Genomic DNA, 15,484 nt, shown 5'->3' on the forward strand with positions numbered 1-15,484 from the left:
GAAATCCCCTACCTTCAAGGCATGGAATACCCTTATATTAGAATAAGTGCGAAAAAATTCTTAAACCTCACTTTCAGCTAAGTTTAGTAGATTTTGTTTGAACATTTAGCCTGAAAGATAGTGCTATGAAAAAATGGGGCCTCTGCAATTCACTTAGTAGTCGGTGGGTGCTCATGGTGGTTCAATCACTGCGCCTTTATTGTGCATGCTATTTTTCGTTTTTGTCAATAAAGAACAGTTTACTTGTGAAAGGTACTTTTAAAGGGACACGAAAGAGAAATATTGAGTTAAGCTGCATTTGTAAATTATTCTTCTGCAATAGCAAAGGAGCCATTCCTGCAGCGAGAAGAGACTTGGTAAGCCAGAAAAAAATATAAAATTGAAAGATGCATGATGATACCAATCTGAAGGCTCCACACCAGCTTGCAATGACATCATTTTGGCAGCATGAACTCGAGTCTAGGTACAGTCAATGTACAATTTTTTGCACTTCTTAAGGGCTGTGAAAATGCCACAAAAGATCAGGTAGCCCGAAAAAAATGAATGCATGTCTTTTACAGCTCCCGAGAGCTCAAATTGCCATAGCCACATCCAAATTAGCTTGGAAAGCCTGCAAGTACACCTATTGTGGGTATTGGTGCTCGTACTGTCACAGGAGACAGCTGGTGCACGCTTGTATAATTAAAAAATGCATATTGTGTCTCATTGGCAGTGCCAGAGGGGGTGGGGGGGGGGCCCCCCTCCCTTGATATTTTCTAACGAGCCCCCCTTTCCCACGGAACAGAAAGTTTCAGGAGGTGGGCTCCGAATGAGCGACATGGATGAAAGGGAAAGCTTGAACGTGAAAGTAAGGCAAGGTCTAGTGGCAGTCCTAAGGGTGCAGCGTGGTGTCATGGGGTGATCCTTTCTCTCATGCACAGAACATTGTGGCCCTGCTCGTGGCTCACCTCTACTTAAAGGGCCCCTCACCAGATCTGGGCATTTTGAGCTGACAAGCGCAGAGCATACATTGCACGATAACGATCGTGTCTGCAAAGTATTACATCGCTACCCACTGTGGATAGACCTGAAATTTCAAACTGAACGCCATTTTCCCTTCTCCTCGCGGCCGCCATACTTCAATCAGGAGGATGACGTACACGTGCTAGTACACCTATGTACACATTTTTGCACTGTGACGTCGCTCATGGTGACACACTTCGAGAATTATTCGAGGCAACATCTGTTATTTATGTAATATGTCACTTGAATAGATGAATTAAAGCTTAGTGAAATAATAAAACATGCAAGCCGAATGTCTGAATGTTTTTGTTTTACTTCGCACCACAGCAAGAGAGATGTACTTCCATTTCGTCTGCGTGTTCCCACACCGTGCAGTCGCGCATGCAGACTCTGAAACTATGTAATTTTCTGCCGTGTTCCCACCTGGAAGCATGCTCTGTGATCTGCTTGTGTCTGCCTCAGTATTCGTGTAGCACCGAGTTGTACCGCTAGTCGGGTGTCCTTGTGCACAGCACGCAAAATAGTGCGCTGTATGAAGAGAGACAATCGCAACAGTTCGTGTGCGAGGCTGTCAGTGGAAGTGAACCCTGCCGCAGTAAAAGTGAGGAGAAAAAAAATGAAGGCAGGGCCCATGACGTATGCATCATGCAATCCTCGAGGTCCGATATGGGAGAATGCAGGGAAGGAATTTTGCTTGCGGAGGCTAAATGAGGCAGGTGGAGAGAGTCTTGCTTAGCAGTGGAGCTCATCTCCTGAAATCATGGGTTCGCGGCAGTAAAATATTTCTATCTCTGTTATAAATGAGCTGATTTGAAAAATTTTTGTGGTGGAACGCTCCTTAGAGAACACGTAACAACTTCCAGTGTATAACCAAAATTTGATATGGGGCCTGGTGAGGGGCCCCTTAATTCCTCATTGTGTTAACCATAAATGCTGAGTGGAGATCAGCGCTAAAAATTCCACACACAGATAAAGATAGCAAAAGCGTGTGCATAAAACTTGAGGGCATTGTTGTTCCCCACCAGGCCTTGTGTTGCCAAAGAGCTTCTCATTTGTGGTACTTGACCGACCATGCTGCGTGGAACAAAAACATTGAGAAAATGTTGCGACTTGCTTGTGAAGGAAATGCATACTAAGCACCCCCCCTTTTCTTCTTTTTTTTTTTACCTTGTCTCTGACTTTCATTATGTTAATAAACTTGAAAAGAACTTGCTGTTAGGCTAGTTTCTACACACAGCCAAGAATGAAAACGGCAAAATACAGAACAAGAAAGAAAGACCTACAGAATGCTGATTTACGCATGGCAGAATATACCAAGAACAGGGATATTGGGCCAGGGAAGCTAACAAACCGCAAGAACAAGTGGTAGGGCAGGTACGTGAATGACCTTGAAGTCCACGCAGAAACGGAAATATAGGAACGTTAAGGGCCGCTACTCAGTTCAACAACCTGGTGAATGTTGAAGAGTGTGAAAGTGACTAATGGTAAATAGTATTAAGAATGGGAGTGGGGTGATGGTCACGAGGAGGGGAATGGAGGAGGACACTCATAAAAGGCATAAGGAACAAAGGTAGCAGATAATTAGGGACATAGGGAGAGTGTCTCATCGCTGCCCGATCGCTGAACACCAGACGGCTGTGGCAGTCGCCTAGCTGAGGCTCGCCTACCCTGTTATAACATGTGCTGCTTGCTGCGGAGAGCTCATCCTAACTAAACTTCTTGGCAATTTTGAGAATAGACAGGTATTGATTGGGTGATGCGATGCTTTAAAATCTCTTGGAGCTAGTGGTCCTTATTTTACTGAGAACTACGGATGCTGTAATTTTGACGAAGGCTTCTAAACAGGAAGCAGCCCTGCTTCAGACTGTCTCGCTCACCAATTCCCGAGTTTGACCAAGTAACAATATGCATCGCGTGATGACTACAATACCATGATCACAAGTTACTTACAAGCATCTCTTCAAACAAGTCCAACAGCAGGTCTCTGAAAGTGAGTGAAACATGCATCGTATGATACTACCGATGTTCTAGCGCAAAGCTTTGTTCTTATATGTTTAAATCTAGAATAATATAGCATGGCCACAATGCCAAAAGCGCGATTAAGGGATAGGCGACTTGCAAAATAGTGTCCGCCCTCATCCTTACGTAGCCGAGGCCATACCACTCACTAGAAGGTGTGGCTAAAAACAATGGTGATCTGCACTGGTACCTGGGCTGCAACAGGTCAGGCCTGCAAACAAGAACATTGTAAGAAGCCAACAAACAAAGACATCAAGGACAACATAGGGAAAATTACTTATACTTACTAAATGAATTGAAGAAATGATAAAATATTGGAAATTAAAGTGGATGAAAAGCAACTTGCCCCAGGTGGGGAATGATCCCATGTCTTTGCATTTCGCGGGTGATGCTCTTATCAATTGAGCTACTGCAGAGCTGTTTTCCCATCTACTTTCTTTGGTATTTATGTTTTACTACTAGAACTAACCTTGGGACTGTTATCCAGTGCCACTACATGCAAACCTTGGTGACAGATGTAGAACATCCATTCTGATGCACATGTCACGAGTATGTGATCTTTTTAGGGGAAGGCAACGGGTCAATAAGCTCACACATACTACCTGAAGGCATCAATGTTGTCGGATTCGAGACCTTCGTTATGTAATGAATGAGAAGAAAGGGGCAACATTGGTGCTTTCAGGTAGCATGTGTGGGTTTATTGAGCAGTCGTGCATGCACACACACACACACAGAGGGGGATGGAGGAGGGCAAGAAGGGGTAGTAGTCGGCGGAGAACCCGCCCCCCCCCCCCCCCCCTCCGAAATAAATTTCTGGCTACATCGCTGCTGTGTCCCATACGAGTGACCTCATTCCTTTCTTGGTATGCTTCACTGCAATACATCCATATGCTTCACCTCGTGACATCACTGTATTGCGGCGAAGATGACTTTTGTAAATTGGCATTATGCCACGTTTGACACTTACCACGCTTTCTGCACTTCAAAACCATTGGTGAGGATGGCAAAATCAAAGTCAGCACCATTGTTGACGGCAACGAATTCTTTCAGTGAAAAATACGGCGCTGAGCAGCAAGAAGCTTGGCAGTGAATGTTGAAATGGCAAGGCCTAGCATTGCTGCAATGGTGGCTACGGTTGCCACTGGAATGGGGTGCGAGAGCACTGGTTTAAGGTTGCTAGGTAATCAAAATTGTGGTGTTGATGGCTTCGATTAATGCTGTTTTGGACCTGCTGTCAGGGCAAAAAGTCGCGAAAATTGGACAGTAGAGGGTTTCAGCATCTGAAATTTCAGGCATTCTTATATATTGGCTCCATGGGGTAGGTGGTGATGCTGCGAAAGTGTTAAAAAAATCGGTTGTTGACTGTAGTTGCTTATCGGGAAAGGACTGCGTTGCATTCCATAGGTAACCACCAACTAAACCCTAGCAAGTTTCAAGACCATTTTCTTATCCAAAACAGCCTGAATAGAATAAACACACTTCAAAATCAGTAATGTCGCACTGACAATCAGCACTGAGGTTTTGGCATGAAATACAAGGAAGACCAGTTTTAACTTCATTGTCTCCAGTACTAACCAACCTCTTTCTGCCAAGTTAATGAAATGAGGTTTGAAAAAATACTTTACCATTCTAAACTACTTTAGCGTAGTTGTTTATGGTCCCTTTAAGAATATCCATGTTGCACTTGTGTGCTGTATTATATGAAGTTGCTAAGCTCGTTGTTGTCCAGAAAACAGTTCAGAGGGCATGAAAAAAGAAGCAAAATGCACAAATGCTTTCTTCTCTCTTTATGTCCACATTCTTTGTGCTGTTTTCTCATCAGCAGTGAACCAACTAGCTTTATTTGACACTTGGGTACATTGGTGCGCTTTGCTTGTTTTCACCGAATTATTGTTCTGTGTGATAAAGCAGTTATACTTTTCTCTAAAGCTGTTGAAAGATCAATGCTGGGAAAATTTACCTCTGTTTCTAATCAATCATGAAGCTACTCTGCATGTGACAGCAGGCTGGCATGTGGGAAAATGCTATATTGTGCATGGCCATTACCCCCCACAATGTCTGGTATGCTCTCGAATTTGAAAGTTTCATGACTCAGCAGGTGGCTACAAGACAGCCCTCTCCTCCCCTTCCTTTCTCAAGGGAACTGCTTTGCATGTCATGTTTGTGGCAATCTTTTCTCCATGTGGAGCTGAGCTAACTTGGTTTTGCCTGTTTTTCATTATTGTCATTCTTGCTGAGTAGCAAAAATGTTGTTGCTAGCACTGGAATTTTACAGCTGCCCATTCGTCAGTGTTACTTATGGCAGAGAAGGCATGGGCATGTGGGCTTGCACTGGCAACTGACTAAGCATCACATTCCTCATTATTATTCCACACACTTTGACTACTTCATTTCTTGCACTAATTGACCACTTGGTGTCCTCATGCTTCAGCCATATGTTGCATTTGGGTTGTGCTTGTGGTACCAAAAGCTGGGCACATTGCACATGGTCTGCCTGGCTTTTATTTAAGTACTTTTCCCATGCACCAATCTATTGCATGGAGAATTACTGTGGAAATTCATTGTTGGCACTGTGTGTGGCGAAGATTGCTTATGCACAGGATTTTACTGGCAAGCAGCAGAACCTTCATTGTGACACCCATCATAGGCGCACACATGCTGGGTGCTGTCGCACTTTGCAGCTTGCAAGACGAATTCTTAGCTAACTCATCTTTGAGATGCAAGCTGCTATGCAAGTTGTCGTTCAAAGCTGTATGCCAAGCATTGTGCAGTCTTTATGCATCTGAGCACATTGTATGGGCATCGCTTGGTTGTACAATTTAGAGTATTATACATTATAGCCCTACAGTTAACCCATATTTATTATGCAAGGATGGTGCGTGTGCAAGGGGCCGAATGTTGCAATTCCCATTGTTATACAAACTAGTGTTGAGCTTTCAAAGTTGGCTGCTCAATAGACGAGTGCAATTGCTGTAGAGGCATCCGTCACCACTGCAGTCTAATTGTGAAGAGTGGCCCAAAACGTTTTCAGCCACATGCCCTCTGCCGAGGCGGGGCTCGTGCAAAGAAGAAGAGGAAAGGAGGCAAGCCAACTTCCTCTTAACTTCCATTTGTGAGATGGTGAGTTGTCCGTCTCACTTCAAACATATACTGTCTACTTCACTACTCTGCCTCTCACCTCCTGCACTGCTTTCTGTTTCTCTCATCAGCTCTCACTGAAAACATGGCCTAGTTCTTGCAGAATTTCTACACACATTGTAGAAGTACGTTCTCATGGAGAGAACCATGAGTTAAAATGCCGATGTCATCTTCCTCCTATATTCACAAATGTGCTTTGACTCTTTCTTCTAGTCTCTATTAAGTAGAGGGCACTGTTAGCCCTAGGCTGAAGTGTAGTCACTGGGGTTAGTAATGCTGTTCGATTCCTGCAATGAGATGTTTGAGAAGAGCCCTTCTACTCCAGTCCCCTTGCGTGCACACTAAAGGTGCCTAGTTACAGAATTTGAGCGTATGGATCATGGAGGATCATTACTAAATACGGTAAAAATCTCGTTAATTTGAGCTCCAACGGGACTGTAAATTTATTTGAATAAAATGTAGTTTGAACTAAGGAGAACCTCTTTAAAAAGGGCCCAACCAGTTGTGTGGTACAGTGCACAAAACCAAAACCACTGTCACTGAACTTGCATTAACAAAATCTTCTTTCCTCCATGAACGTGGGATGAGGTGAGTGCGGTAATGTGATCAAGCATGCACTGAAGGCTCATTCCTGCTGCTTTTAAGCCAGGCAGAAAAGGAGAGCACTTGCCGCTCTGTGTGCTCCGATTCGGTCTCGAGTTCCTGTGTGTCATTTCTTGTCATTTTTATGGCACACCATGTTACAAGAGCTTGCGACACATTGAACCTTTGCGTTTGGCTTGGGTTTGTACAAAATGCAGTGCATTTGTATGAGGAATTTTGTGTGATAACCATTGCAGGGTTGTTGGAGTTCTATTTTGCTGGAGTTTTTCTCTATTCAAATACATAGGACGTTGCCAGGACCAACAGAGCAGTTCTAATTATCCATCTACTTCAATTAGGCGATTTCGAACTTGGGGATTTCACTGCAGTAGTGGCTACTTCAGTTTAGTGGTTCCTTTTACTTGGCAGATTGGAGGAAGAGCATTGCCATTTGTTGGGCGTGTTGGTAAATTGACTTGGAAAGTATATTTAGCGCCAGTGGACAAGGATAGAATGGAGATGAAACAAAGCATCTGTGCAAGAAGGCAGGCCTTAGCTGCTTCGTGGTATTGACAATGCAAAGTCGGGATGCTTTCGTATCATGTTTAGTGCGAAGACACGTAAACCAGAGTGCCCACTAAGGGTAATAGTAGTTTCGGAAACCGGGTCATGGCAGAAAAAGTTTGCTCTTTTCTTGCACGAAGAACTCAGAATTCTTAATATTGACGACCCATTCTTGGTTAAAAGCTCCGAAGAAATCGTGGATTTCCTGAAAGAAAATTATGAACAAAACTGTATCAGCTTGCTCCTTTGACATAAAGGACTTGTACTACTTATCTAAAAAAACTAATGGCATTCGTAGAAGAGTGTATCGACAAACATAGTGCGGTTGCTTTTCAAAATTCAGCCAGTTTATCTGTTCAGGGTTTTTAGATATGCTTCGTTGCTATTTTCACTCTACCTATGCAGCATGGAATGACAAAATATTCATGCAAAAGCAGAGTGTCTGCATTGGTTCACGCTTAGCACTTATATTAATTGATATTTTTCTAGCCCACCATAACAAACGACTGTCATGAACCTTGTCGGAGCACAAGGTGGTTAAAGCTGTTAGGTACGTTTATGACTATTTTTCGAACCAGACACATGTTCAACAGCAGATAAGCTCTACCAAGTTTTTTCTGCAGGCCTCAACCCACTCACTATCACGGTTGAAAAGCCAACTGATAACGTGCTGCATTTCCTGGATATTCAGCTCGAGCTCACAAAATGCCACATGTGTTGGGTGTAACTACCCAGGGCTAATGAGCCCCTATTACGTATCAGTTGGCCCGCTCGAAGCTTGCCAAGACGAGCATTGCAAACTTATGTTTTGGAAATGTATTAAAGAAATCTTGCCACCATAAGATCTGTAAGAGTCTTATGGATCACTCGGGAAGGTTATCAGGAGCAGTTTCCAGAGTCATTGTAGGTTTCGGTCATAGAGGGGCTGCTAAAGAGATGTTGGTCAGACAGCAAGACTTGAGACACGGCAAATCAACGAATGGAAAGCATAGGGAAGGTAGCAGTAGTGCCCTATCTGCATAGATTGGCACATAGTCTTCAGAAAATGGGCAGCTATGTAAGCACAAAAGGGGTCTTTTCAGCGCCAGAAAAACTCGCAGAAATAGGTCAGTTAATGGACTCTTACCATAAGCGAGCTGTTGGATGCTCTACAAATCATCTTAAAACACCAGTGGGCTGTGTAGAAGCTGTTTACAAACTTCCGCTGTCCTGCGGGGAAAAAATACATTGGACAGACAGGAAGGTGTCTTAATGAGTGACTATGAGAACATAGTCTAAACGTGAGAAATAAGCAATACGGTCATCTGTCTGCTTACCGTCAGGAATGTTGCTGCGCACTGGTGTACGAGTCAAAGCACAAAGATAAAGATGTGCGAGAAATTATTGAGGCCGAAGCTGTCTGTTGGAATAGTGATATGTGTGTTAGTGCCCTTTCGGTCAACTTGTTAAATAGGGAGACGGCCTTCTTGGATGTTTAAATTTTTGGTATGGCACCACTGTGCAAGGGTTAAATAGGTGAATGTAGCCTGAAAATAAGCTTCTTGAAGTAACAGCGCATTGTGGCATCATCTCCCTTCTGTCCTTGTCCGCTGGCACTAAATATGCTTTCCAAGTCATATGGAGGAAGAGGTTGAGCTAAAAGTGTGTTTAGCCAACACAAGGCTGTTGGCCTGAACGAGTGTGCTTAATAAGAGAGAGAACCACAGTCCAGCAAAGGTCAACAGGGCCTATTGCAATAGCCAGTGACAGAATGAGGAATACTGTGAGACTCTAAATTTGAAATAATCTGCCCACTGTTCATGAAAATAAGACAAAATTTTGTCCACTAGCATAGTTTAAACCAGGCACAGGTGTGGTCACTCAATCAATCATTTATTCATACAATGCATACAAGTAGTACATGGACATACAAGTAAACAGGAGGAGGTCCTATAGCACAAGGCTGTAAAGGCTCAATGATGTTAGTTGCGTCAATGACCAAAATGCCACACAATTGCCGGCAGTGGTGACAGTTTTTGCAACATTCATTCAAGTGCTATTAGTCACTCTTCATTCCTAAATATTTTTTATTATTAATGATATTGAAAGACATAGTGTCCTCATTGTCAATTGGAACAGACTGCAGAAGAAAGTTTGTAGCACCTACAAATGGGGATTCCATGACTCGGGTCGCAATAGCACCTAATCTCCAAAAGCAAAATCAATTTTGCACTTATGCTGTAGTAACTTAGAAAAGATACTAATGCTGCTAGTAAATGCCCATATTCTTTCAACTCCTTTCTAATATACCCACACTTATTAATCAATTTTGCAGCAATAATAACAAGGAAACGGTGCCCATGGGCATGAGGTCAGCTTTGTAAAGGCCGTTAAAAAGCTTTCAGTAAGTAACTTATATTTTTCACCATTTTGCACCATTTCTTGCACAGGTCCCAAGAAGAATTGGTTATAATTTGGGTGAGAGTGGTAGGAACCACCTATTTTTCCTCAGTTGCTCCTCTGGTTTCTTTAAAAGGGCCCTGAACTACTCTTTATCAAAGTGAAGAAAGGCATTTGAAGTGAAAATAGGCTATTTCAGAAGTACTTTGCTGCAAAAAGTACTTCAATGCGTCCTGAAGAAACGGAGTTATTGGCTATCAAACACAGCCTCCGCTGTGGCCCTGTTCCTACTTCAATGCCTTGCACTGCGAAGGCTACGGCACAGTGGGGCATGCCCACAATGCTCTGCCTTCTAAATATCACCGTGGTGCACAGTTCAAATTTAATTTTGGATGTTAACGTAGATGCCATGACTTTCGCCTTTGGTCTGTGCTTGGCTTATGTTTAGCCTGTGACACGCTAAACATAAGCCAGGCACGGTTTTCCTAAGCAAGTCACAGTGCGCTTAGCCAGTTGACTCGTGGTGGCACCCCGCAGCAGCCACAGTTTCTACGCCATGCAGCTGTCCGCAGCTTGATGTCAGCTATCAGCCAATAGCAGCCGTCTAACGGAATGAGGAAGTAGTGCGTCCGATGACAAAATAGTGCGTCTAGAAGAAAATGAGGACAGGGCCTTCTGTTGAAAAGAGAGCATTTGAGAGAAAGGTGACTTCACGATTCGCTTTCAAGCGCCATGCACTGCATACGACAGCAAAACTTGGTTGAGATGTTCACAGCAGCGTATGCCACCCGTGAACTCTGTTATTTCACCAAGCCCGAGGGGTGGTACAGGGCCTTTTTAAGCTCTTGAGGTCGACAGTTCATTTGATTTTTCTTTATTGATTTGTTTCTGTACATCAACAGAAATCAAAGCAAAAGCAAAGGGCTATACAGCCTGATGGAGGCTTTTGCTCCAAGGTATAGTTCGGCACACAGACATAATTCAAGTAGGCAAACAGCAACAATATACAATACTTAAAATTAGGTAATCATTTAACAATCCAAATTGACCTTATAGGGAAAAAAAGTATTAACTCAGAGCAAAGATGTGAAGCAACTGTAAGCATACTGTACTATAAGCATATTATAAGCATATTGTAAGCATATTGTAAGCATTCATCTAAAAAGAGGCATATGAATGAACGTTGGTAGGTTCATCTAAATGCCTTGACACAAAGTATCTACTTTTATACACAACCTTCGTAGTTACTCATGGTACCTGTGAGGAGGGTGTCTAAATGTTTTTTTAATACTCGTAACATTTGTACAGCACTAGCAGTAGCAGTAATGAATTCTGGTACAGTTGTATTTTTAACCTTGCATTGCTTACCACAAAGCTCGGTCTTGTGTTCGCTATTGTATGTAGTAGTAGTGCCGCCATAGTTGGGGTGATCCCAATGGGCACCACTAAGTGACTCGAAGGTAATGGAACCCAGAAGGGATTATAATAGAAAGCTGTACAGGTAAACCTCGATACAATAAACTTCAATTTAGCAAAATTCTCAATGTTATGAAGAATTTTAGAGTTCATTACTGGATCTCAGTAGAATGGCGTATATTTTTGTCCTCAGTGTAATGATGTCTCTTTATCCAAAATTTCACCACCAGAATTTCATCGCTGCTGCAAAAGAAGACCAGGGCATTAGATTGATAGAGTGAGACCGTACCGCAGGCACCACTGGTCAACTGGTTGAATTACATGTACTTGTTCACAGATGCACTACACTTTGGCAGCCTAGCTGAGTGTGGTGTCGGGAAAAGGCATTAAGGGATCAAAGATTAACACAGTGTGTGTGCAGCATGTATTTTTGTGATTTGCGTGCGCAGTGGTCATACGTTTGGTAGTGTCAGCGGTGTCATTGGTGCCACTGTCAGCTGTCAGCCTGCTATGTTTATGTGAGTGCCCATGACAATGTCAAGATGACAACTCAAGGTCATTTTGTTCAGTGACAAAGTGAATATTTTTCTATGCATCTCAAGTGATGAAAAGACAGAGGTTGTTTGCCGACTAGTTGGGAAAACTGCAAAAGTTACCCACAATCTTGAAATAGCAGTTAAAGGATGAAACAAGTGCTCACAGGAAGCGTCTTAAATGTTTTGTGGACAGAATTGTGGAAAAGGCGCTATTCTTGGGGTTTATGTTCATCTGGGCATAAAATATCACCTTAGGAGCTTCTCCAGAGGAAAGGACATCACTGGAGAATGTGAAAATGCCCTGTCAACACACAAGGGCCCTGATGAAAACCAGGCTTTGCAACAACAATGCTGCTGCTAAAGGTGTATTCCTTTGTCGTGGCTCATGCATCTTGGTAACTGAGGTGACAGCAACAGATTGAAGACTGTGGAAGGATGACAATAACATGACTACGAAGGGTTGATGACAATGGCATGAAGGCAATGAAATTATGACTACGGAATAACCACAACAGCTTGATAACAATGCCATGCAATTTGGTGTTGGAGCTGATGTCTGCTTCTGTGCATCAGCTGTCACCACAGGCCACCTCTATTCACACTATATCCAGTGCTTGTTCACGCTATGTCCGGTACCGGCCAATCGTGCCATTGTTCCCAGCAGCCAGCAGGAATAACAATGTTATCACGATGGCGACATTACTTTCAGTGTGACACATTCGGCAAGAGCTATTTGGTAAGACAGCATCGAGCAGCAGCAGTGGGAAAGTCGGTGGAAGAAAAATGACGACAGTGGTATTAGAAGAAAGCCGTAATGACAGTGGTATCACGATGACAAAGCGATGATGGAACAACGGCATGATGACGATGATGACGTGACGATGGCATGCTGGTGTTGGAGCTCATGTCCACACATATGTCCATCACCTGGTACTGTGGGTTGCCTCGATTTGTACTGTAACTGGTGTTTGTTTCCACTGTGTCCAGTACCGGCCAATTGTCAAAGACTGTAGCAGCATGGATGACAATGGTATTACAACAACAGATTGATGTCGTTGAAATGACAAAGACAATATGGCGACAATGGGTTGAATCAGAATCAGAAGCGGTTTTTATTGAGATAATTAGAATGATTACAAATTGTTAATATTCAGAAGGAGGTCCCAAAGTCAAAGACTGCAATCGGACATCCTTTACAAAATAAACGTAATAAAACAAAAGTACAGTAGTTTCAACAAATTGTTAACATGGAAAAGTTACAGGTTTTAGTATGAATAGCATGATTGAAAAATTACATATGCATAAATTTCATGAAGAAAAGCACTGTAACACAATCTTGTTGACAACTGATAAAGTAACTGCGTAGATGACGTGACGAACACAGTATAATTTGTTAACTCGAATGTATATGTGAGGCAGAAACATGGTAATGTGATGACAATCTGACATGCAGTGACAGCAAAAGAGTAAAGGCAGCAGAAGGATGACGAAGACATGACAACAAAGCAATGGTGACAGCAAGTTTATGTTGGAGCTTGCGACCGCAGCTACATGCATCACCTTCTGCCGTGGGCCTCCTCGAGACGGATTATATCCAGTGTTTTCACTATGTCTGGTATCGGCCAATCCTCCAAGACTGTAGCGAAAAGCCAGAAGGGACGATGATGATGACAGTGTGATGACATGATTTGCTCAGCAAGACAGCAGCCAGCAGCAGCAGCAGCAGTAGCAGAAAAGAAAGCTTTGCTTTAATATAATAGTGAAGAATTGTTGATGAGAGAGCATTAGTGCCAGTCTATTTCTCAAATTTTTGGTAGCCCTATCTGGGTACTTGTGGCACATAACTGTGCCTCAGCATGGATGTTTGTGTTTTCATTAATTTTCTTTACAGTGCATGAAAATTGAATTGGTGTATGTGCCCTGCCTGTATGGAAAAAATAGTATTCATGGTCTTGCCATGGAATAATCTCTTGGCATGTACCTACAACTTGAATGAAAGTTATCAGTACAAGTAGGTACCTTGTGATTGTGCTTCTGTTTTGTCAAATTCATAACATAGAAAAAAAATGAGGTTTTTGTTTGGTACAGAATTGGTGCAGAATTGCTTTCCTTCAGCTGTTGTGGACCCACTGATTTAGGTGGTATACAGAAACAGTTGCATTCTGTGGTATTGGTACATTCTAAATAACACCAAGTGGTCAAAATCAATCGAGTGCCACCACAATAGTTTCCCTGCTACTAGCCTTCCATGTTTGCTGATTGATCAGCAACGTCATTGTTTGGCACGTATGAACCACTAAAATGTTTAAAGCCAAGCGATTTTCCTAAGTTGCAGACTGTTGATCTGCAACAACAAGGAGGAGCGCAGTTATGATGGAAGCATATTTGCCTATTCCGACCTGTTTCAGTTTGATGAAAAGGCTTTATAATGCTTTTTACTTTGTTTTTATGTGGCTAACACATGTGCCACAGCTTCTTTGCTTCTCTTGTGATTTGATAGCCATGAAGTAGTGCTTGGTGTTACTACACATAAGCATGTGTGTTCTAAGGTGGAGCTACATATAAGGGAAACCAGGTAGTTTATTCTAATTCTGAACCGTTCGCATCGCATCAGTCATTATCATTGTTGTCTCTGCCGGTGTTTTGTGTTCCAAGCCCTTGGCATGCGGAGATAATTAGCACTACAATGTGTAACACCAAACACGATCTTGCCATTTGGTAGGATGCCACCATCGTGACACTGAAACTCTTATGTAGTCATCTCATCTTGTTTATGATGCTGACGTCGAGAAAAGAGCACCAAAATCTGCCCATTTTCTTCTGTTTGCAGAAAGAAACTCTACCGTAATGTCCTGATGAAACCCTGGGAGGCCAGGAGGTTCTGGCTCCTGGACAGGTGTGGTGTCTGCACAAGCTTCTTCAGTGCAGCGACTGAGCCACGCTGCATTATTTGCGCTTGATTGTGGCATGGTGCCTTATTAATATGAGAATGAAATAAATGAGATACTTCATTTTATTCAAACTGCCATCCAGGATGTTCAAGGCTTATATTTTGGCGTACAGTTGTGCATCTTACCTTTGTGCATCTCTGTTGACCCACGGTTGCAAGTGGCAGATGCTGCTCTGGTAAGTGTGGATCCGTGCTCTCTCTCTGCCTTTTTTCTTCAAATGTTATTTGGCAGTTAGAAATAGTAACTTTTCAGACCTAATATAATAGGAATTCAGTACAGCTGGAAGCAAATCAGGTCGAAAAACAGTCACCAAAAAAGATAAGTAATCACATATGTGTGCAGTATTAAATTTTTTTTAATAATGAGCAGCTTTTTTATATATATAATTGATTTCAACATACCTAGTTTGCAACATTAGCAAGTTTCTATCATTGCACTGCACATTATGAAGCATCATTTATGAAAAGAACAGATCCAGTATCAGGAACAAATAAGCAGTTTGTATACTTGGTTCTCCTAGGAGCACATGTGGTTGTATAATATCACAATGAAGTTTAAAAAGGCAGCCTTGTGGGGCACTTAGCATCTGTATACATTTGAAACAAAATGAGAAATAAGTATCGTCTGCAACTATGGAAGAGCAAAAACGAGAGTTTCTCTGATTGAAGTGGTTGTGGCTGATGGTGTCACTGTTATATCAAATATTGCAACAAAGCGTATTTAGATTTTATCCAAAGAGAACACTGGTACAGCATGTATAAAGTGTAGTCCAGTCGGAATCCAGTCAAATTTTGATTGCGCTCCCAACACGAACGTGAGAGCGCTCTCAGCTGAAGCATGACACTCTTGAATGAGCCAGGCAGATGTGTTCCGAGCACTCGATTTCGACCAACCAAA

At 42.6% G+C, this 15,484-nt stretch overlaps 1 protein-coding gene across 5 annotated transcripts in view; it reads left to right on the forward strand.

Annotated features, from left to right (window-relative positions):
* Nucleotides 1–14,664, forward strand: part of LOC126531674 (uncharacterized) — a 63,539-nt gene extending 48,875 nt beyond the window's left edge. For 3 of the 5 annotated variants that reach the window (XM_055071371.1, XM_055071372.2, XM_055071373.2), the window contains exons 11-12: nucleotides 6,053–6,141; nucleotides 14,467–14,664. In XM_055071371.1, coding sequence (XP_054927346.1) covers nucleotides 6,053–6,124 — 72 coding nt within the window. In that variant the 3' untranslated portion in view covers nucleotides 6,125–6,141; nucleotides 14,467–14,664. Of the gene's footprint in view, nucleotides 1–6,052; nucleotides 6,142–9,619; nucleotides 9,689–14,466 lie in introns of all 5 variants that reach the window. The other 2 variants (XR_008612753.2, XM_050179325.3) reach the window with 2 other exon arrangements.
* Nucleotides 14,665–15,484: the final 820 nt, after the last annotated feature.

Source organism: Dermacentor andersoni, chromosome 5, assembly GCF_023375885.2.
Source record: "Dermacentor andersoni chromosome 5, qqDerAnde1_hic_scaffold, whole genome shotgun sequence".
Taxonomy (NCBI): Eukaryota; Metazoa; Arthropoda; class Arachnida; order Ixodida; family Ixodidae; genus Dermacentor; species Dermacentor andersoni.